The sequence below is a fragment of the Hyperoodon ampullatus genome, assembly GCF_949752795.1.
Source record: "Hyperoodon ampullatus genome assembly, chromosome: 10".
Taxonomy (NCBI): domain Eukaryota; kingdom Metazoa; phylum Chordata; class Mammalia; order Artiodactyla; family Ziphiidae; genus Hyperoodon; species Hyperoodon ampullatus.
This window is the reverse complement of record NC_136923.1, coordinates 15,096,254-15,119,937: the sequence shown is the minus strand read 5'-3', so window position 1 is coordinate 15,119,937 and position 23,684 is coordinate 15,096,254. Positions and strand designations below refer to the sequence as shown.

Genomic DNA, 23,684 nt, shown 5'->3' with positions numbered 1-23,684 from the left:
ACATTTAAAAATTCTAAACAACCTCCTTTTGGTGATGTGTAGGTAGATCATTAATAATACAAAGTCCCCAACATTATTATTTAGTACTTAACATCTTCTAAACAGTTAAAAGACATTATATCATTATTCCTCTAAGACAGGTGCTCTTGGTAGCTTCATTTTAATTAATTAATTAATTAGGCCTCGAGGCTTGCAGGATCTTAGTTCCCCGACCAGGGATTGAACCCAGCCTATGGTAGTGAAACCGTGGAGTCCTAACCACTGGACCACCAAGGAATTCCCTGTAGCTTCATTTTAAAGAGCCAAAAACTGAGACAGAGAATATTTAATCTGCCCTGTATCAACAGCTAGCATGGTGAGGCTAACATTTGAACCTACACAGTCTGATCCTAAACCTGTGTTCTTAATCGTTCTGATCACTGGTCACAGTCTGATCATTCTGTTCTATCACTAATAACCTCGTACGGAATTCATTAGTGGGTTGTTTAATCTTTGCATGCCTACTTCAACTGCTTCTTTTCTTTCCAGAAACGCTGAAGATCTGAACTCTTCAGTCATCTCACATCCAGTCTATCCTATGCTATCAAAGTTGCATCACTCCATCCTTCACTTCTGCTTCTCTCACTTAGTTTTAACTATAGGGAATATGCAAACTTAATAAGCAAGACAGAGGACAGGTCATGCCTAAAACTTGTATCTTTTTTTAAAGTCATAGCTGACGCTGTTCTTACCACCATTAATCAGACAAATGAGTCCATTTATAGAATTTCAAATCCAGTCTTACATGTATATTATAATAGACCAATTATTTCATATTTGTTTACTTGTGTTTATTAAACACTTTTCTCTCTGAAAACCTTGATGCTGGGCTGATAGAAAAAACCTATCACCCCCCTCCTGACTATTATCCTATATATTTTTTCTTAAACACCGTAAGAAAATGGTTCTCAGTGGATTCATTATTCTCAGGAAACCAAGAAACGACTCACTTCTCTCCATTTATTTATGAATTTTTATAAAAATACTTTTACACCACAAAAGGAGGAATTTTTAACTTGGATTGTAAATGGATTTGACACCAGAATCTCTTAAAATATCTCTTTACTTCCTGCTTGCATATTACCATTCCAAATTTATGTCCAATATCAAGACTTAGCTATTGCCTCTTTTACAGAATTTGACAATATCACTGTGCTTTATTAAGTTATGTCATGTTATGTTACTGAGTTGTGCTAGGAAACACAGTAATATCACAAACTCTGTAACTGAGTATATCGCATCTTGAAAATGATGGTGGAAAATGAAACTGGCCTAAGTAGAGATATTTTTGTATGCCACTTAATAAAGATCTGGGAAAATTAATTACAGTACCAAGAACTTCAGCTTATTCAAAACTACCAGGAAACAGGAAATAGTAACATGAACAATTTTGGTATTCTCCATGAGTGGTCCTCTTCCAAGGGGAAAATTAATGGAGATACGAAATCAGAATTACCTTACCTTGTCTTAAGATTCAAAAAGAGTACTTTGATTGCAAAAGTTGCATATATGATATCTGGGAATTCTGCAAGACTAATGCAGAACTAGAGAACTATTCTTGGTATCTTTCACCATTTCCCTTTCACTGGGCAGAGTATCAGCTTCTCCTCCTCCAACAAGATATTTTTGCCATAGGTGAAAATAAAACACGTACCTCCAATGTGAGAACTGCATCACAAAAGTGAACACAGGCTCCTCGGTCTTGTTTACTCCAGCACCAGATCTCAATGCTGAGACTTCTTCAGAAGGATCTGCAAAGGGGGGAAACAAAATTTGATTGGTGGAAAGCCAGGAGCAGGGTAAAACAAATCTTAGAGCTGAAAATCAGATTTAATGTCCTCAAAGTAACACATAATTGAAGTTGCTTTTGAGGTGTGGAAAGAGAGAAAACGAGCACTGTCTCTGGTCTGAGGGCAGATCATATGGCCTGTGTCTAGGGTCAGACTCTAGTTAGAGAGGGAGTTAAGCCTTGGGTGAAGCTCTAGCTAGAGAGGCAGTTAAGCCTGGTGGTTAAGCAAATGCCCTCTAGACAGATGATATATGGAATTGAATTTTATTTCCTTTTCTTATAAGCAGTGTGAACTAGGGCAGATCCATCAATTTCTGAGTTGGTAGTAGGAGCTGGAGGGAGGTGAACTTTTTTGCAGAGGAAAATGGGAAGATTTTGATTTCCCTTGGTCTTCAAAGAGAGGGCTGTAGTGGGAAAACTGGAGAAGAGAGAGAGAGAACAGACGTAAGCAACAGAAGGGAGGAGCAAAAGAACTTTTAAGAATCAAATACTTAATATTTGATTTTAAGGTGTTTGGGTCACATCTTACTAAATCAATAAGCTTGACAACAGCGGCACAAAGTATGATAATGGTGGTGATTCAAGTGTGTGTGTGTGTGTGTGTGTGTGTGTGTGTGTGTGTGTGTTTGTGTTGAGGGGGTATATCTATGTATGAAGGTCAAGATAAGGGGCTAAGTTCCTTGTTTGCAGGGACACAAGAGTGGAGGTAAATCAAGAAACACATCTGAAGGGTAAAAAATCCAGGGATTCAGAGGAGTAAGGATATTAGAAAGGGAGCTATTTCTAAAACCTAGCAATACAGCACTGCCCACCCCAACCCAGCAATTTGCAGAACCCTTTGGAAAGGCATTGAGCTTTTGTGTTTGTTTGTTTGAAAATGGAATGGCAGTTTATGCCATTTTATATGCTGTAAGTGGCAGGGAGACCTCAGTTAACATCTGGAAAGCAGAATAACCTGGTGTTTGAGAATGTGAGCCCTGGAACCAGACTATCTCCTTTTCAGTTCTGTCTTGATGAATAGAAACCATATGGTCTTCAGTAAGTTGCTAATCCTATCTGAACCTCAGTATCCTCCTTTGTGAAATAATGTGACGTTGGCACCTATATTCCAGGATCATCATGAAGATTCAATGAAACTGCTTCACTGAGTGTCTGGCACTTAGTAGTTATTCTTGATATATGAAAGAAAGAAAGAAAAATAAAGAAGATTTAAAACACTAAAATAAAATAATTCATGCATAGCAAATAGAGAAAGATCCAATTAATAGTATTATTTTTACTTTGGCTAACTAAACTACACTATGTCCTGCTTGAAGCATGGACCTTTTCCTGGTGAATATTTTTTCCTATCCCTATCTTTTCAGGTGCTGTTCTCTTGGTCGGGATCAATAAACTCTGGGTACCCACAGCCTTCCTCCAAGTTTATGAGAGTTGGCAAACCACTAGCCTCCTTCTGTGACAGGGGCTGGCACCGCCAAGCACATCCTCTGGTTGTGATCCTCAGGTCTTGGCAGCAAATACACAGTTTTCTCGCTTTAATTGGGCTGAGATTCATTCCTACAAGTGGCAGCTGCAAAGATGTATTCTCTTTACAATTAGGCGTTGCAATACTTAGCATTGCTTGGACTTAATTTTAAATACATTTTGGTGGCCCTTTTCCCTCCACTGCACCTTGGTTGCTCCAGGAGAGAGCAAATGGCCCAGTAATTCTTTAAAGCTCATTTTATGGGCCATTCTCAGGCACTTCCTGCTGGCCTTTGGAACAGAGCCTTGTTTGTGAATGCATTTTTGCTTATGCTCCTGCCAAATGCTTTCTCCAAAACCAGCAATAAAACCACAGGATCCAATAAGCCCTGGTCATCAGAATGGCTTAATGAGAGCAACCTCGACAATTGGGGTCTTTAATAGCAACCAGCACGGCAGGACTTGTACCTTGAGCACAAGGACATCCTGGGCAGGTCACCTTTCTGGTTTATGAGAATTTCTCCAAATATTATAGAATTTGAGACTCAGGGAACGACTCATACTAAGCTATTTTTCCCTTAAGCAAAAAATGGATAGGACAAAAATAGAAAAAGGTGGTTCTCTCTGGCCTCTCCTTAAAGAAGAATAAATCTGGAGTTTTTAAAGGTCTTACAGAGCAAAGAAAATTTCACTGAATGCATGTGTGGCTACCTTCAGTGAACCTTGCTTCAAAATAATCTGAATTATGTTTCTGGTTAGCAGAAAGGTACTTGAAATACAGGTTGGATACTTAAAACAGATCTTGTTCAAAGTACATTCAAGTGAAATGGTACTTAAATTCACTTAATTTAGATAAAGCAAAATTAGATCATGTCTATGATCTGTGTGCTATTAAACAGTTTTAAAATCTGAATTATTAATTAAAACCTGTGAACTAGTACTACTTTCAAATGACTGTGTTTTGATTGCTAACAGAGCTTGGGTGACTTTTGAAAGAGGTTGATTTCCTTTCATGTCAGCTAATAGAAACCCCATTGTAATCATAAGGCATGGAGAAATTATGTTACAAGTGGATACTATTTAAGTGGAAGTGAACACAGAATATATTAAACTACCCATAGTCTTATCAACAGTGTGTTATAATGGCTTCTGATTAACACTGAAAACATGATTGATGTTACTGTGAGCATGGAACACTGACAATGTGACACAGGGAATTTAATCAAAAGCTTGTTAATTTCATAGAATCATTCAATTTCTCACTAAGCCTTTGTGACAGTTTTTGTTTTCGTGACCATTAAAATGTCATGACAATTTAATGGGAACTTTCAATGATAATAGTAAGGAAAAAAAAACCTTAAAATCCTCACCTGTTATTACTGCTCGAAATAGAAACAATCAATATATTGATTTTTGGTTTTAAATTCAGTTTGTTAGCCTGATTCTTAATGAGTCACATGTAAAATGATGCAAACCCAAGTCAAGGCAATAATCACATCAATGGTACCAACATATGTAGGCTGATTTAGTCTTTCTATGGCCAAAGAAGAAAGAGGGAATATTTGTTTAAAACTCCTCTAGAAGAAATGTAATGTACAAGGCACTCCAGGTCCTAATCAGATGTAAGGCTAATGACTGCTGAAGAGGAAGGGGAAGAGATTTAGTTGGGAAGAAGCAGAGCCCATCTTGGGCAAATATTTTCATTATTAAAAGTAGAGCATATATAAGAGTTATTAAACTTATAATACTCCTGTCCCCCAAAATGCCTCAAACAAGATAGAAATTTACTAATATCTAATGTAATAATGCAAAGTAGGTGGTCAAGATCAGCTGTGCTATTGCTCCATGCAGTCACTCAAGCACCCAGGCTAGTGGTCTTTTACCTTCAATATTTTCATGTCATTGGCTATCTAGATGGTAGTGATATTGGGTGGGTAGGTGGAGAACATTAAATTTTTTGGATATTTCCTCTCAAACATAATAGGTGGAAGTTTCACAATACGTGAGAAGTTTCTGCTTATTCTATTTGCTGCAAAGGTGTTTGGGAAATGTATCTTTTGGTTAGAAAAGTGTAGTATTTGTTCTATAAATCTATTACTATGGAAGAAGGGAGAGTAGATTTTGGTAGACAACTAGCAGCCTCTACCCCATGACACTTATCACAATGTGTATATTTTATACACACACACACATTTTTTAATTGGCCTTCTACTTTTCCTCTTAGTAAGCACAATAAGGGCAAGGTACAAGTCTGCTTTATTTACCAATATATCTTCTGCCCTTAAATACCCTTCCTATCTTTTAGTAGGGGTTTAATACAAAATTTTTAAATCACTGAATGACTGATTGAATGAATGAATAAAAGGGATTTTACAGGTGAAGAAACCAAAGTTCAGACATTAGCCTTTCCTGGAGGCTGGGTGACCATTTCTAGGAATGTTGAACGATTTACAGCTCAGATGGATAGGTTATCAAGATAGCTAGTAAGCTGTCTTCCAGCACTGAATATCTATGATTCTTTGGTGTTGTAGGAAATTACAACACTTCATAAAAGACCGTGAAACTGCTTTGTGAAGGAGTAGATCAACAGAAATTAGAAAATATACCTTTCTTCTCATTGGTTCAGTCACATAAAACTCTGTCCCTCACAACATTCCATGCTAATTTCTCACAGACTTCATCCCCACATCAAAACGGTTACCATTAAGCTTAGATGCTAGAAGACTGCAGCACACTTGCCACATACATTTTTTAAATCACACCTTCCTTGGGAAGGAAAAGTAAATACGTGCTGGGTTTAAAAGATTTCCTATCGAGCTATAGGCTGCCTGGGAGAATAAAAGTAAACAAAAAGTGAGTTTTGTTAACAAATGTCTTTATCATATACTCTGTTTAACTGCATTAAAATAAAAGAAGGAAAGATGAAATTCTGAGAAATATAACCAGGGTACAGCAATTGACCATCAACTAAAACTTCTGGTCAGACAAGTGTGAGTGTTCATTACTGTTAACAATAAGTTTTTCTTCTAAAAATTTTTCTCGGTAAAATAACGAGTTCTAAACCTGATTTTCTTTGTTTTTCAAGATATTGAAGACTTTGAAACCAAAACAAGAAGCACAGTGTCCGTCCGAGAAGGTCAAGGTGTGGTGCTTCTCTGTGGTCCACCGCCACACTTTGGAGGTACGGTGGGGCTATTTTGGGTCACACCATTCAGGCGGTCACTCAGGGAATAAAATAGGCACTTCACTTCTTAGAGCCAATGGTAGCCCTTCATCAAGTCTAAGGGACCAGGAATGTTCAGGCTCATCTTGCTGCATCCAAACCGTCCTAATCCAAATCTTTTCTTTTAAAAATATTTATTCAATCAGCCACTCAACAGATATGCCCTTAAGGAGATGCAGGATGGCTCTGTACACATGTGTGAGAAATGGGGCTTTGCAGTGAAACAACCACAGCTGTAATCTAATGCCTGTCATCCTGCATGACAAAGGGCAATTTGTTTAACCTTTTTAGGCTTAGTTTCCTCACCTGTAAAGTGGAGACACTAACTAATACCTATATTATAGTACTGTTGTGAATGTTAAATGAGTTAATGAATGTAAATCAATTAGTTTAATGGCTAGTGTTTTATTTTAAAAAGAAAGCTAAGATTGTAATTTTATTTCTATTATCGGGCTCTATGGAGAAGCGAATGCCAACACTCATTCTGGTGACCTCACCTTAATTATTGGAAGAGGAGAGTTACCCCTAATTGGAAGCAAATGTTGGATGGCTCTGAATCAGAATATCTCCTAGCAATGGTGAAAATCAAGCAATAAATGCCATTCTTTACTTTGGAAGAATCTGGATTAGCCAGTGAATTAACCTGTTGCCAGGGATCTAAACCACCCACTGATCTGCAAGCCCTTGGGGCTGCATTTTCTCAAATTCTGTATGGTTTGGTACAATTTGGTAGATTCTCAACCAACTGTGATCCTGGAGGATTCAGTGTAAAAATATCCATAAAGTCATTTCATTTAGTACAATCCAATATCATACTGACTATATTGTAGTTAGCTTAATAAAAATAGCGAGTGCTTACATAGTACACACCTAAATAGTTTACATGTATTAACTTTTTAACTCTGTACAACAACTACTACTCGAGGGAGATACTACAATGATTATTATTTTACAGATGAGAACACTAAGGTACAGAGAGGTTAAGTACTTGGTCCAATGTCATGCAGCTGGTAGGCAGTGAAGCCAAGCTTCAAATCCAGGCAAACTGGGTCCCAGACCCTGGGCAGCTCTTAACCACCACTGCCTCTGTTATAGTTGATTTCCACTTTGGAATGGGAAGATTTTTGGAAACACATAGACAAATATTTAAAAATAAAATGAAAGCAACTTTTCTTCTAATATTAAACCAAATCTTTTTTATGATCCTTTAAAAAGTTGAAAATATTTTTGCCATTACTTTCATTTTTATACAACCTTGTGAAATGCTGACACAAAAAGAAAAGAAAAAAAAAATGAATGGAAGTTAACAATACTTTTATTCAATATTATTAGACTGGTATGCCACTATGCTCACCTGAAATATTAGGGAAGAGTTACAAAACTTTCAATGCTGAGATAAAATAAGAACACACAAAAATGTGATGATGTTTGTTTTTTAATAATAGGAAAATTATTTTCCAGTACCATAATCTAAGATGACAAGACATGCAAATCATATTCGTTTGTGCTGTCAGTCTGTGTCATTTTATACTCTGACATTGGTCAAAGAGACTTGACAGAATCGAAGATTATTTTTATATTTGTTTACTCTAAATAAGAATAACAGGAGCTTCTCTGGTGGCGCAGTGGTTGGGGGTCCGCCTGCCGATGCAGAGGACGTGGGTTCGTGCCGCGGTCCGGGAGGATCCCGCGTGCGGCGGAGAGGCGGGGCTGGTGAGCCATGGCCGCTGAGCCTGCATGTCCGGAGCCTGTGCTCCGCAGCGGGAGGGGCCACAGCGGTGAGAGGCCCCTGTACCGCAAAAAAAAAAAAAAAAAAAAAAAAAGAATAATAGACATGTAGAATACTTCTAAGTGAGTGTCATATATTTTAAAAAGGCCATCAACTAGGAGAAGCTTTCCCTTGTCACCTTGCCACCTACCAATAAAGAAGTATATGTTGATCTTTTAAAGTGTATAAGTCCTTCATTATAGCAGTGTCTTTCTGCTTAATGCCATAAGACTAAATAACAGATATACAAAACCTGCCTTAAATTAAGATCGTCATAACTGAATAATGCATCCCTGTTGCATGCAAATTATGACAAACTTGCCTGATAACAAATTCGATTATGTAATATGAAATATTTTAGCAGGACTCCAAAGGTATTTGTCAATATTGACTTCATCCAGGTATTACAAGAATTTTCTTCCTGAGAGTCATGGCTTCCTCATCTCTACAAAGGAAGGAATGCTGGAATACTGTTCTTTTGTCCTTTATTGCTCTCTCAGATCAAAACTGAGGGGAATATTAACAGATACCTTTTGCTCCAATTATACAAATAGTCATTCATTCATTAAAGTATTAATAAAGTAATTAATTCATTAAATTAATGCAATAAATTATTAATAACAGTAATAAAAGCTACCAGTTGTTGAATTGTTACCATCAGCAAGCGCTATAAGACTTACTATTTATTTTCCCATTCCCACTATTCTAATAATTTAAAAAATTTTTAATTTTATTTATTTATTTAACCTCCTTATTGGAGTATAATTGCTTTACAATGGTGTGTTAGTTTCTGCTTTATAACAAAGTGAATCAGCTATACATATACATTAATAATAATAATAATTTTAAAATGAGGAAATTGAGACTCAGACTAAGTAAATCGGTTTTCAGTTAGTAAATAAAGGCAAGATTCCAACCCAGGACTTTCTGACTTCAAAAAAATGCCTACAGATAGAAAACTCTATAGTTAATTCTTAAACCTCAAGTTGTTTATTAGTTTCAAGAATCTTACACCTTCAGGTCTGCTAAGAGCCCTGAGAGTGTCTTTAACCAGTTCATTAAAACAATTCTTTATTCTTCTTTTTCCTGCCTCACCTTCTTGTGAAGGTGAACTGTGCCAGGAAAGACCTCAAGAAAGAAGAGAAATATATTGGTCAGATAACCTTTAAATTGGATTAATGGACAGCTGGTTTAAAGTGGGTTGACTCTAGAGACAGACATTGTCTATCTTTGTCTGTCTTTGTAATTTGTCCTTAGATTTCATGTATATCTATGGTCAATGTCATCACCAGATGACTTTTCTGGAGAGTCTGAGGAAGAATCCACTTCTAAGCTCATTCAGGCAATTGCCTGAATTCAGCTCCGTATGTTGTAGTTCTGAGGTCCCCGTTTCCTTTTCGGCCAGCTGTCGAGAGCACTCTCATCTTCTAGAAGCTGCCCACACTTCTTGCCACATGCCTCTCTGTTTTCAGAACCTCCTTTGCATCAGTTCCCTCTAATACTTCAAATCTCTCTAGCCAAGAAGCATCCCAGCCCAGGAAGGGCTCACCTGAACAGGTCAGCTCCACTAAAGATAAAGTCACTTTTTCCAAGTCAACTGTGCCATCTAATCTAACGTAATCATGAAAGTGACATCTCACCATATTCATTAATCCCATCATATTCAGATGGTGGGCAGGGGTCAATGGCAGTTATTTTAGAATTTTGTTAACCATAATACACTTTCCAAAAATTTTGCCTTCATTTATTTCCAACTCTCTAAAGGCTCCATATTTGCTTGCACACTTGGCAGTCACAAAAACATGCCTTTGAAATATACTAATTTGGGCAGATGAGGTTAGCAGGGCAGGATGGAGCAAATGTTGGCATGGCCAAATTACTTTTATATCCAGTGTGTGAAAAGCAAAGATACACTGTAAATATCAATAAAGCTTCTCATAAAGAAAAGTGCTACAGATTCCATAGTGATAGAAGACCATTAGGGCTGAAATTTTTACATCATTTTTTGGACAATTTGGTTATGTTGCCTTTCTCTGTGTACCTGGTCAGCAGCAGTGAATCCCTCAAGTTGCTCAGTAACAAGGGAGAAATCATATTAAATGTTATATTATCAGAACATCCTGAATTCTTTGTGCTTTCTCTCTAGTGTATTCACAAAAAACTTGCAAATTCTTTTCTTAACAAGGCCTATCAAATACATTTCAGTGTGTTTTATAATATTAAAAAAAAAAACCTACAGGAGAGGAGGAAAAATTATCAACTAGGCTGAATCCTATAAATTTACCCAGCAAAGAATAGCTCCAGGACCAAAACAAAAGAAAAAATGTGTGTAAACAGATTTCCCACATAAATGATTGGTCACAACTCAATGAAATAGAGTAACTGGCATAAACCAAACTGAACAGGTGCTGTTACATGGACATCCTTTCTTTCAAATAAACCAAAGGAGATCTGAATCCAGAGTAGGCATTCTTGTGGATGCTTCCTACACAATTTTTAGGGCAACCACAACTGCAGATGTGCTACTCATCTAGGAAGAGATGATTTACAGATAAAGGTTATTCTAGGAGAAACGTACCCACAGTGGAAAAGAAAAGGAACATAGGCAATAATGCCAGAACACAAAACTGGCACATTCTGCTGTACCTCTTAGAAATATGAGATTTGGAAACAAAACAGTAACCATTCCCTATACTCTGAGGAGAGAAGTGTATTTTCTTCCTTAATCCTACTTCCTAACTAGAGATAAGCTCCATGAATGTGACTGAATCCATGCTGGCAGAGGCAGACTCATCCCTCCTTTCTACCCTCCTAAAATATATGTAACTCCAAAATATTTCAGAGAAATGTAAGTTGTACTGAAGATTTGGTGGAAAGAACACATGGGATTGAAACATTTCACTTCCCATTAGACCTCACTTTCTTTTCTCCTAAACTCTATTGGTCGTCCATGACTTCCCTTATCTTGACACAATATCTAACAGTTCCTTCCATTATCTGTTATAGTTCTTATCCTTAATTTGGATAACTGTCTCAGAAAAATACAATTCTCCTACTTAGCTTCTTGGTGCTTGGCAGAACTAAAATTTGGAGAGTCAGCTAAATAAAACCCTTTTCTTTCCTCCACTGGAGGGTTCTAAGGTCATTCCTCTAAACACAGGTTCATGTGGCGGAAAGAACCAATAGAACATTTATTTTATTAATTCATGTGGGGGAGGGATCACAGCCTTGAGGTGGACTTTTAACTGTTATGCAGAGAGGTCGTTGCACCTTGAGTTCTCACTCACCTCAAGAGTGAGCTTTTAAGAGCCTCAGTCACTTGTAACAATGATTTTGCATAAGTCATCTGTAAAAGGACTGAAAGCAGAGTTTCCTCTAAGTTCTTGAAATGAACGTAGAATGCTTGAAGCCAAAGCTATTGGATGAATATGAAAATAAGCAGTCAATAGATCTTCATGAGTACAGTGAATGAGCCTGGCCTCACGTGAAACTTTGTTTAAAAATGACAGTGTAGAAATGATACATGTTGTCTAAAACAATTAAAATCACCTTCACTGTGAAATAATAGTTTCACCATATTGAAAGTAAAGCACATTCTTTCCCTTTATTGTCTGGATATAAAACTCAATCCTGGTCTCATAAATATCATAGGTTTAAAATTTGTGTTAGAGGAAATGTTCCATTCTCTCCTCAGATACAACTTTTAGGTTTGTAGAACAATTGAATTTATGCCAGTAGTTTGGAGCATCTATGTCTGTAGTAGAAAGATAGTACTATTGTTGGAGCCCAGCATTTGTATTTGAGTCAATAAAAATGTTGACGATTCAACTTAAATTGACAATCGTTCCCAGCAAGGCTCAAAATTGTGTTAGAGAATAAAGAGGATAACTATTGAGAAAACATGCTAAACTTTCATATCCCCTTCCTCCCAATTAGTTTGTTGGTTTTTTTCCTGTTTCTGGAGTAAATTACACTGGTGTTGTCTTAGTGGGTAGGTCAAATTGGCAGTGACAATATTACTTTTGAATGTTGCTTGAATGTGTAAAATATTTAGGCACATAGGCCCAACAGCTGCTCGTTAGCATAATAATAATAATAGTGATGATACCCATCATTATTGACCTTCTATTATATATTCCTCAGCAAATATTTATTGTGTACCTACTAAGTGCCACTCATTTTACTGAGTTTTAGGGATATGGTGGAGAACAAAGCAACTAAGTTCTTCACTCCATGAATCTTAACCATAAACAAATATAATAAAAAATATAAGTATGGCAGATGGTGATAAAAGCTAGGGAGAAAAATAAAGGGGATAGGGAATGATGGGTGTGGCTGTTGTCTACTCAGAGGTCAAAGAAGCCTTCATTGACATTTGCGAAGAGAACTAAAGGAGTGAGTGAGACACTGAGAAAAGGCAGTTTGGGGAGTAGGAGCAGCATGTGCAAAGGACCTGTGGTAGGACTGTGTCTGGCATGTTGGACGAACAGTAGTGAGGCCCGTGTGGATGAAGAAGGGTGAGCAAACAGGAGAGCAGATGAGGATGGAAGCACTACTTTCAAGATATTTTACAGCCTTTGGAGTTTCCCGTGAGTGAGATTAGAATGCATTGCATGACAGTGAGCAGAAGAAAGACATGCTTTCTCTGACTTTCAGTTTTAATAGTTTTTTCTGGAGAACAGACCATCAAGGGGCAACAATATAAGCAGTTAAAAGGTGATTACAGTGATTCAGGTTAGAGTTAATGGTGGCTTAAACCAGGATGATAGCAGTGGACAGGTGGATAAGTTGCCATATTCAGGATATATTTAGAGGGTATAGCTGGAATAACTTCCTGAAAGATTAAATGTAGATTGTAAGAAAAAGAGAGGAGTAAAAGATAACTCCAAGGTCTTTAGGCTGAGCAGCTGGAAGAATGCAGTTCCACGTACAGGGATGAGGCCAATAAAGGGGGAGCAGGTTTTGGGATGGGGGAAATCAGGAATTGATTATAAGACACGCTGATTTTCAAATATCTAACTTCAGAGCGAAAACTTCAAGTACGCAACTGAATTGATGTATCTAGGAAGAAAGGTTTGAGGAACCAAATTTGGAAGTTATCATATGTAAATGGTATTTAACACCATATGATTGGAAAGATAATGAGTGCCTACTATACACTGGGTGTTCAGCTCAGCATCTGGCATACCTCGACTCATGTAACACTTTCAAGAAAAATTTCTCCAATTTACATATTGAGTAACTGTGTTAAAGAGGTTACTGTTAACTTGGACAAGATCATGCATCTGGAGTTCAAGGGATCCTATGTAAAAACCACTACATCTATTCTACTGCCTAATTTTGTCAGGTATAACCTGGCCACAGCAGACACTTAATAATTACCGCACAAAGTATACAAAGAGACAGCAAGTGTTCTGAACTCTATTGGAGAATATGTAAACACCATCCAGAGAGGTGGATTGATTTTCCTAAAATTAGTGTACAGCATGAGAACCACAAAGATTATGGCTCCACACTGCAAGTAGGACCTAAAACCCAGGGTTTATTCTTCTAGGTCCCATGCTCCACACCCCCTCTCTCCACATTCAGAATCTCATTCATTCCCAGGAAGAATGTTTTCCTTACTTTTCAGCACATTGAACGGAACTCATGTTACAGCCTGTTACCATCTGAATAGCCCAGGGTTTTTCAATATCAGTACTACTGACAATTTAGGATGAGATAATTCTGTGTTATAGGGTTCGTCCTGTGCATTGTTAACATGTTTAGCAGCATCTTTGGCCTGTATCCACTTGATGCCAGTAGCACTCCCTCTCCCAATTGTGAGCATAAAAAGTGGCTCTAGACATTGACAAATATCCCCAGGTGGGCAAAATCACCCTTGGTTGAGAAGCACTGGTTTAGCCCATCTCTTACATTCACTCTATTAAGCTCCCACGGAGGATGGAAATTGAGGAGGTAAGAGGAAGTCTAATCCTTGTGTATTATCCCCCCATGACTTGCCCGGGCTTCCTTAGAATTGGAGGGTTCCCTGAAGTTTATTCAGAAGCTGGCTAGGTTTTAATTCCTTCTTCAGAAAGGATTTGCCAGTACAAATGCTGTCCTAGAATTCACTGGAACCTAGGAATCATAAGAACTCTGAGGGCCTTTACTTAGTGATTGTCTGTAGGCCACAAAGGCAGCGATCTCCATGATTCCAAACAGGACGTGCTGTAAATCAAAAGGTATTGAATAAAATCTAGGTGGTCAAGAAGTAATTATGGAACAAATGGGAGCTCAAATAGGAGTGATTATAAAGGTGTTGGGGCAGTTTTCTGGCTTGCATCATAAACTTGCTCAGCACCAATATCAGTGACCTCAACCCAGAATAGGAATTATTCTTCTTAGATTAGGTCTTTACCATGGAGCTGGCATAACCATGATTTACCACCTAAGAGCCAGTCACATTTTACCCTGTAGCGCTACACAATGTTTGCAGTAAGTTACACTCATACTGGAATATTCCAAAGGGGGGACTTAGCTACTAAATCTGAGCAGTCTGCTTCAAATTCTTTTTTCTACTCATTTATTTTCTGCCTCAAGAAACATGCTACCAATTTTGAGATCCTTTCTACAGGGTCAACAGATGTTCTCAGTGTCAGTGTTTATTTTTACTGGTCTCTTTCACATGAGATGCTTCCCCTCTAATAAAAATTACATCCCATATAATGGGTATACTTGCATATAACTTTTGTGTTTGTATTTTAAATATCACAGTACAAGATATAGGGCTGTAAAAGATGTTATAACATATTCATGCTCTGGGGAAAACAGGATTTCTTGTATGCTTGACAGAGCAGCAGATAGTCTTCAATTGCTTACTGCAGATCTTCCGTTTCTAATAATAATTGTAGACGATGGTGTCAATGTGAAACTACAGACAGTGGTTCAGGGAGGACCTATTATCATTCAGTTCTAGTGTTCCTGCTGAATCATCATAGGGAGAATACATCACAATCATCAATAACAGATAAATGCCATAGATGGTGGAGAAAATATTTAAAAATTCAATGGTTTCAACTTAAGTGGCTCATGAATTATACATTTAATTAAGAAAAGCCAAATGGGAAGGATTTTAAGCTTCTAATTTGCAAGGTATTTTTCTTCTTTCCCCATTAAAAAAATATACAAATTAAGCATGGCAGTGGCTGATAATGGAACAAAATAGATAAAAGCCCCCACTGCAGGCTGGCTGCTTGGATGAATTAGAAGAGTCAGCCTATGGGGAGGAGGGAGCAGGGCAGGATGAAAAATAAGTGACAGGAAGGGCTTGCAGCTTTACATCTTCACCAGTTCACAGAGGGGCACAAAAGACACCTGGATTCTAGTCTCAGAGCTACTGCAATCTTCCTTTCTGCTTATTCGCCTGTAAAATGAGGAGGTTGGGCTGGAAGAAATCTCAAGTCCCCCCCATCCCAGACATTCCATGAATCTATGAACTGATGTACATCCTTTTCTCCAGCCTCCTACACACCACCCAAAGGCAAATATACAAGGTGACCACCGTTCTATCAAATCCTTCGTAGTGTGATCACACAGAGGACACTGAGATTTACCATTCATAGCAGTTATTTTCAAAGCAGACTTTGCCCAGTGTCAGCACCCCCTGGGAATTTGTTAGCAATGCAAATTCTCTGGCTCCACCCCAGACTCACTGAATGAGAAACTCGTAGAGTGGAGCCCAGCAGCTGGCATTTTACCAAGTCCTCCAGGTGATTCTGATGCTCACGGAAGTTTTAAAAACTCTTCTCTAGAGAGGACTTTTTGCAGAGAAGAATTACTTATTACAGGTTTTGCAAATGTGTTCTATTCCCTGCTAATAGCAGCTATAAGTACACTGGAGTAATTTAGAATAGCGGGTTAATCATTTATTCTACAACATTCTGAGGAAACTGAATCCAGGACAGGCAGTACTGATATGGGAGGGAATGTGTGGTGAGGAACAATTGTCCTAGATGTGAGTAGGTTCAGGTATGCAGGGAGCTGGGGTTTTGGAAGTCTGAAGGCAAGGAAGAACAGACAGGAAGAGCATACTGACATAGAAAAAGAGGATCAGTTGTAGATACACAGAAAAGAAGAAAGGTGGTATTAGGGAAAGAACAAAGGGTTTGACATTAGAAGGATGTAGGTTCAAGTTCTACCCCTTTCTACACGTTAACAGTATGATTTTGGGGAATTACTTTTATACCCCTAGCTCCAGTACCCTCCCCTATATATATGACAGGCATATTAGCAATAGCCAATTAGCCTCACAAAACAAATTGTGGGAATGATGAAACAGGTATGAAATAAAAGCGCTTCTTAGCTTTTTTAAAAAAATTATTCCTTAGGTAATCCTCCTAATTTCTGAACCACATTCTTTGAGCTGCTTCTAAATATTCCACAATTGAAGAAGGATACACCACATGTAGGAACAGATCGAAAAGTTTTAGCAGCTAAGGTAAAAATGAATTCAGCAAGGGAGAGATGAAAATTACAGTCTCTGGCCCCAAGATTATAGGGTAAAGAATACAAAGATTTCTTGGGCACTAGCGGCAATCTGTAATTTCTGTAAAGTGAAAGGGGTTACCTTGGATTTCGGAGAGCTAAAGCTCATTTTTCTCCCCACAGAGGTATTGATGAAAGATCCCTAAGCTGAACACAGCCCTGGGAATTTGCTCAAGATTTGTCTTTATTTCATAGAAGGTTCGCAAGATGAGGAGTCACTGACAACAGGGAAATCTGAATTACATTTTTTCCTCCTCTTTATACCGAAGAAAATTTTGCTATCTAGATGGCTCTCCAGTTTCAAACAAAACCCTTTCAGCATCTCTTTGGTAAAGATAAAGCAACAGGCTCAGAAGTGAGACAACAAAGGACATCAGTAAAGAAACTCAGAAGCAAGAGACCACATGAAATGATAGAAGACTCCAGTAGGGACTTGAAAAAGAAAACAAAGATTCAATACCCGGAAACAGGACAAGAATGTCAAAGTATATTTTAAAAAATAAAAAGCGAATTGTATTTATGCATAGTTGATCTAAAAGCATAGAGTATTAAAAAATTGAAGGAATGTTGAGGGTGGAGTAGACCATTCATAGAAACACAGGTTTAACCTCCCATCCACTGCAAAAATAAATCTTTTTTGCAACACCTCAAGCAATGCTCATCCATTCTCTGCTTGGTCACCTCTCATGATAGAAAACTTGTTATCTCATATATCTTCTGCTGGTATAGCTCTAAAGTTTAGACAGGTCTTCACTGTATCTTAATACAGTCAAACAGCATTCTGTAACCTTCAACAGCCGCAAGTCCTACTTTTGCCTTCTGGATATCAGTGGAGAGGGCTTCATTTCACCCTTTATGAACACGACAGCAATTCGACCTATGAAGACAATTCAATTATTCTTCCCATTTTCCCCCTCTTCCCATTTCTCCCCTTATTGATATAAGGGTCAATATCTAAGTTCTTATCACTTTCTTTGGTGTCCTAACTTCAGGCCTTTGCTATGTTTTGCTTCTCTCTCTCTCGATATACTTGAGATTTTTAATTCCCTCTCAATAACAGGTGCTCTGAACATGATATTACAGTTAAACCACGAGACATTTGTAGGGTGTTGAAAACAGATTCCATGGTATTTTACTCAGATATTAATAAATCAAATTGCTAGGAGTAGGATTAGCTATCTGTACATTAACAAGCTTCCTAATGTGCTCTGAATAAAACATAATACTCCAGTCTTAACGGTTCAGAGTAAGAATAAAAAATATTATCCATCATATTTTTAATAAGTCATAACAACTTATAAGTTGTAAAAACACTGCTTCATTTTAGTGTTTAGCTTTCCTGATACTATTTTCATCCCGTTGCTTCTTTTTCCCATTTACACAAATATTACATAGTAATTAAAAACTCTAATATGGCAAAACACATTATGCAGAGAGTGAAAACCTATGGTATTCCTTCTCCTTACCCTGAGAAAACCACTATATACATTCTTAGGTTTCTTAATTTAATAATTTATATGAACACACACATACATACATATACACACAAGTTCTCACACACAGATACATAATTCTTAATGGGATCATACTAAACATCTTGATTTACAACATGCTTTTCACATAATGATGCGTCTTGAATTTTTTTCTTCGTGAACACTACTTTTATAGGTTAAATGCCACTTTGCATTTGCACATTTCATGTTTTAGTGGCATTTTTGTTGCTGTTCTTCCCCCTTGTCATATATTTCTTCTTCACTCCTGAGAATGATATCAGAGTTCTGGCTGTATAGATGAATTTATTTTTGTTGAAATCACTTATGAATTGTTGTCAGAATTTAATATACTATTATATAGAATATATATAATTTAACATATAATAGATGATTTGATTTGATTTAGTTCCTCCTCACTATTAGTCTGTTTTCTTGTTACACCCACTCTTTTCTTCTTTCTCCTTCCTATCCTCCTTTCTTATATTCTTTTAATAATCTGGTTCCCTAAGTGTATTGTTAATGCTTTATGTTTTTTTTTTCTTGGTGAAAGGGATGATAAAGATGGCAAAATTCCCACACTCCCGCTTTCTCAAAAGTTTTTCTATATGGATCACGTTTAAGGTCAGAATAGCTGTCAATCTGTATTGCTTCCTCATCCTTTAGACAATTTTAAATCAGTATGACTAGTGAAGAATGTTTCAGGTGGTCTGCTTCTATCTGGAGAAGACTGCTAGATCACACCAGAAATAATTAGCCTTTTTTTTTTGGTATCTACCATGTCTTGCTTCTGCACCAGTTTTAATATAAGTGCAGATGACAGATATGACCTGCAACTTCTGTCTGGACAAGAGGCCCCTAGTTGCTTCATGTGCTCTCCTATGAGCTGTGATTTCTAAGTGTGTGATGTCCAAATTCATCTACAGCTGAAGATATTTTAACCATAACTAGTATATCCTCCTTTTCACCCCCAGCGCCTATACCTTCCACTTATTAGGGGGGAGGGGTCATTTCTGAACCATTTATATTCTTCCACTTTCCTAGACATAAGTTCAGTTCTACCTAGTTTCCACAATACGTATAATTTTTAACCTTCATATAGTACCACACTTACAAAACCTTAATCCATGAGAATATTTTCCTTTGCTCAAAGATATCTGGCTAAAATAAAAAATGACAACACATAATTTTTGCAAAGATTTAAAACTCTAACTTTCATATATTGCTGATGGAGATATCAACCGGTACAACTTTGGAAAGTTCTTCTGTAGTTTTTTATGAAGTAAAACATGCATCTATCCTATGGCTCACTCCTAAAAACTTAACGAAGAAAAATGAAAAGTCCACAGATAGTTTTAGAAAAGAATGTTTATTTCAACCTAATGTGTAATGGTCCCGAGATGGAAATAATTCATATGTTTTTCAAGAAGAAAGCAGCCAAACACATTTTGGTATATTCATAGAATGGAATCCCACTCAGTAATAAAAAGGAAAGAAGTACTGGTAGTCTCAACTACATAGGGGAACATTAAAATATGTTCAAGAAACCAGACACAAAACAGGACATTGGGAGTTTGGGATTGACATGTACACACTGCTGTGTTTAAAATTGATAACCAACAAGGACCTACTGTATAGCACAGGGAGCTCTGCTCAATACTCTGTAATAACCTAAATGAGAAAAGAATTTGAAAAAGAATAGCTACATGTATATGCATAACTGAATCACTTTGCTGCACACCTGAAACTAACACGACATTGTTAATCAACTATACTCCAATATAAAATAAAAATTGAAAAAAAAACACGTACATTCTCTTTGATTACATTTTATGAAATTCCAATACTGGCAGAAATAATCTATGATGATAGAAATCAGGTAGTTGTTACAATGGTAAAGATTGACCAGAAGGGACATAAGAAAATTTCTGAAGAGATGGAAATGTTCCATATTTTATTTTGGGTTGGTGGTTTCATAGGGTTTAGATTGTTACAACTAATTGGACTGAACACTTAGGATCTGTGCATTTTATAGTATGTTCATTATATCAATTATATATGTCTATATATTTATATTCATATTTATATATAAGATTTCCAGAGATTGATTGATGTTCAGCAAAACTGATATGTTCTTTTTCATCTTCATTCTCTGAGCAATGTCTGGCTGCTCATCTGCTGCTTGGATAGCTCCCAATCATCCTTCTGTTTTTTGTTTTGTCTTTTTCTTTTTGCGGTATGTGGGCCTCTCACTGTTGTGGCCTCTCCTGTTGCGGAGCACAGGCTCCAGACGCGCAGGCTCAGCGGCCATGGCTCACGGGGCTAGCCGCTCCGTGGCATGTGGAATCTTCCCGGACCGGGGCACGAACCCGTGTCCCCTGCACCGGCAGGCGGACTCCCAACCACTGCGCCACCAGGGAAGCCCCCAATCATCCTTCTGGTTTGAACATGGAAAAAAAATTTTTTTAAGATATTTTTAATGTGCACCATTTTTTTTTAACATCTTTATTGGAGTATAATTGTTGTACAATGGTGTGTTAGTTTCTGCTGTATAACAAAGTGAATCAGCTATACATATACATTTATCCCCATTTCTCCTCCCTCTTGCGTCTCCCTCCCACCCTCCCTATCCCACTCCTCTAGGTGGACACTGAGCTGATATCCTTGTGCCATTCATCGAGAGATGAATGGACCATTTTAAAAGTCTTTATTGAACCTGTTACAACACTGCTTCTGCTTTTATGTTTTGGTCCTTTGACCACAAGGCATGTGGGATCTTAGCTTCCTGACCAGGGATCGAACCCGCACCCCCTGCATTGGAAGGCAATGTCCTAACCACTGGACCGCCAGGGAAGTCCCTAACATGGAATTCTTTTCAGAAGACTTTTCTGACCACAGATCATTCTAACTTCCTTCTATGGGCTCCCCACAGTGCTTCTGTCAAGCACATATCATCCCACATTGACATTATCCACACTAGTTGTAACTAGTTTAACTGGTTAAGCTTTATACGGCATAGGTTTTGCTTTGCTGTATTCTAAGTCCGAAAATGGTCACAAAATAGGTGTTCAGAAATTATGTAATGATTGAAAGATGGAATGAATGAATTCCAAGATCAGTGGTAAAGTCCTTGAACTTACATCTTGAAGTTAAATTTTTAGCAAGTACACCTAAACATGATTAATGCGGGCATCATTCTGACTGCAAATTGAGAAACACTGCTTCAACACAAGAATTGCTGGAGAAATTCAGTGTGTATTTTGAGTCCTTAGTATTTTATATCTTATAGCTTTTCTTAATAAGTTCATTCACTTATTCCCTTGACATCCTATCATCACATCCTTAATTACACAAAGCTAGTGATGGATAGGGAGACTGTATCATCCAAATTGGGATATATTTAACTATAAGGGAATATGACAATTACAGCAGGACAACACGCATAAACTGGACAAACAGGGGTATAATTGTATTCTACTTATGGAGAAGTAGGGCACAGAACTTTCAGGTAAGAATGAATACAGTAAGAATAATACTTATTTTTTCTGTTTTCTAGGTTTATCTTATGCGTGGACTTTCAATGATAACCCCTTATATGTCCAAGAGGACAACAGGCGGTTTGTCTCACAAGAGACAGGAAACTTGTACATTGCCAAAGTGGAGCCATCAGATGTTGGCAATTACACTTGCTACATAACAAACAAAGAAGCCCAGCGAAGTGTTCAAGGACCACCCACTCCATTAGTGCAGCGTACTGATGGTAAGATGATGAGTTATCTTAGGGATATACTTTATCTGTGGATCTTGAAGCCTGGGGAGATCTGTAGAGCTTTCTGCTTCCCTCTGGTTCAGTGTAGCCATATCATCTATGAGGCGAGGTTTAATTCACAATATGATGAAAATCACAAAAAATAATAGAAAACTATATAATTTATCCACATAGCATAGTATAGATGATTCTGGGTATACTGTGCCATTTCTTCTCTGGCATTGGAACAGATCATCTTTTCTTTGCTTAAGAAGTATTTTGTTTAAAAAAACAATGTTTGTTTGGGAGAGTAGGCAGGTGTGTGGACATGTGTGGGTGCTGCCAAACTTATTGATTGAATTAATATATTTTCAATGGACATATGACACAGCTTCTCTTTAATGCCTCCTTCTTTTCCATATTTGTATCTTTTGTTCACCCTTTATTTTCCTGGTTGGCAAGGCAGGTAAATGATTCAGATCCAAGGAAAGTAAATCAAGTCAACATTAATTACGAGCATTCCAAAGAAAAATGAAACACAAGATTCATACTAATTATATTCCTCCAAGGAACATAATTCAGATTGGTCTCTGATGAGTTTTGTAGTTTAGTCAAGCCACAGCTGGTACAAGATTTAGAGAGTTAGAAAACCTAAGGAAGTCATTGAAGTAGAAAAATCCTCTAGTTGATTCTTTAATTACATATTCACAGTGGGAAATGTAAAGATGGAAAATCTGTTGATGCATTTTGTGATCAGATTCTGGACTTGAAATGTAACACTGCATAGAGTTTTTCTCCTCTCTAAGGAGCTTAAGAAAAGCAGGAATACAATGTTAATGATGGCAAAAGAATCATGGAACTAGCTCCTTACAGGGAGTACTTATGACAGAGCTTTTATAATCACTAACCATTCAAATATATTTTCACAGTCTTAATTCAGGATTCAGCAACCACTAGATTTATTCATAAGTCCAATTTCTCCCCTTCAGTGAGTACTCTCTTCAAGATTGCAAGAACTCATGAGCCAATAATATGCATAGAAATGCTACCATATGTTCCTTTCTTCCCCCATCAACTCTTAGTTTCCTCTTTTTCTCTTCTTAATTCCTTCATTCTCCCCGATTCCTCTCCTCTATTCATCTCCTCTATTCTTTTCAACACATTTATGGTAAAAAAAAATGACCAGAAGCATCTTACATAATATTAAAAAAACAAACAAACAAAAAACTCTTCTAAAAGTAGTCACTCAAGAAATATCAGATGTCAAAGAAATAGAAAACATAAAGTTTACCAGTTTAGTTGAATGAAGCAATACTCTTGACCTCCTCAACCACAGCCTCTTTGAATGTTTGGAATGATTAAGGTCTTAAAAATGAGGTATTTTCATTTTATATGTATTTCGTAAATTTTACTTTTTTGTGTACTTGCACTGGCCACAATAAATCACTTATGTTAGGAATGTATTATTCTGGTGTTTGGTAATATAAGTAAAAATAAAAGAAATTCAACATTTTAAAAGATGTTTTAAAGAAATTTAAACATTTTAAACAACAGTTTGTTGTTGATTAAATTAATCAAGTTAATGAGGATAGCCTGGAGATACATTTCTACTTTTTCCAACTCTTCTCGTAGATAGC

General features: G+C 37.2%; 1 protein-coding gene across 4 annotated transcripts in view; it reads left to right on the top strand.

Moving 5' to 3' along the window:
* The window catches only part of CNTN6 (contactin 6), a gene marked incomplete at both ends in the record, with an annotated part of 244,050 nt that overhangs the window by 125,662 nt on the left and 94,704 nt on the right, over nt 1-23,684 (top strand). For 3 of the 4 annotated variants that reach the window (XM_079712711.1, XM_079712709.1, XM_079712708.1), the window contains 2 exons: nt 6,378-6,473; nt 21,856-22,059. In XM_079712711.1, the coding sequence (XP_079568837.1) occupies nt 6,378-6,473; nt 21,856-22,059 (300 nt within the window). The remainder of the gene's footprint in view (nt 1-6,377; nt 6,474-21,855; nt 22,060-23,684) is intronic. The other variant, XM_079712710.1, reaches the window with a different exon arrangement.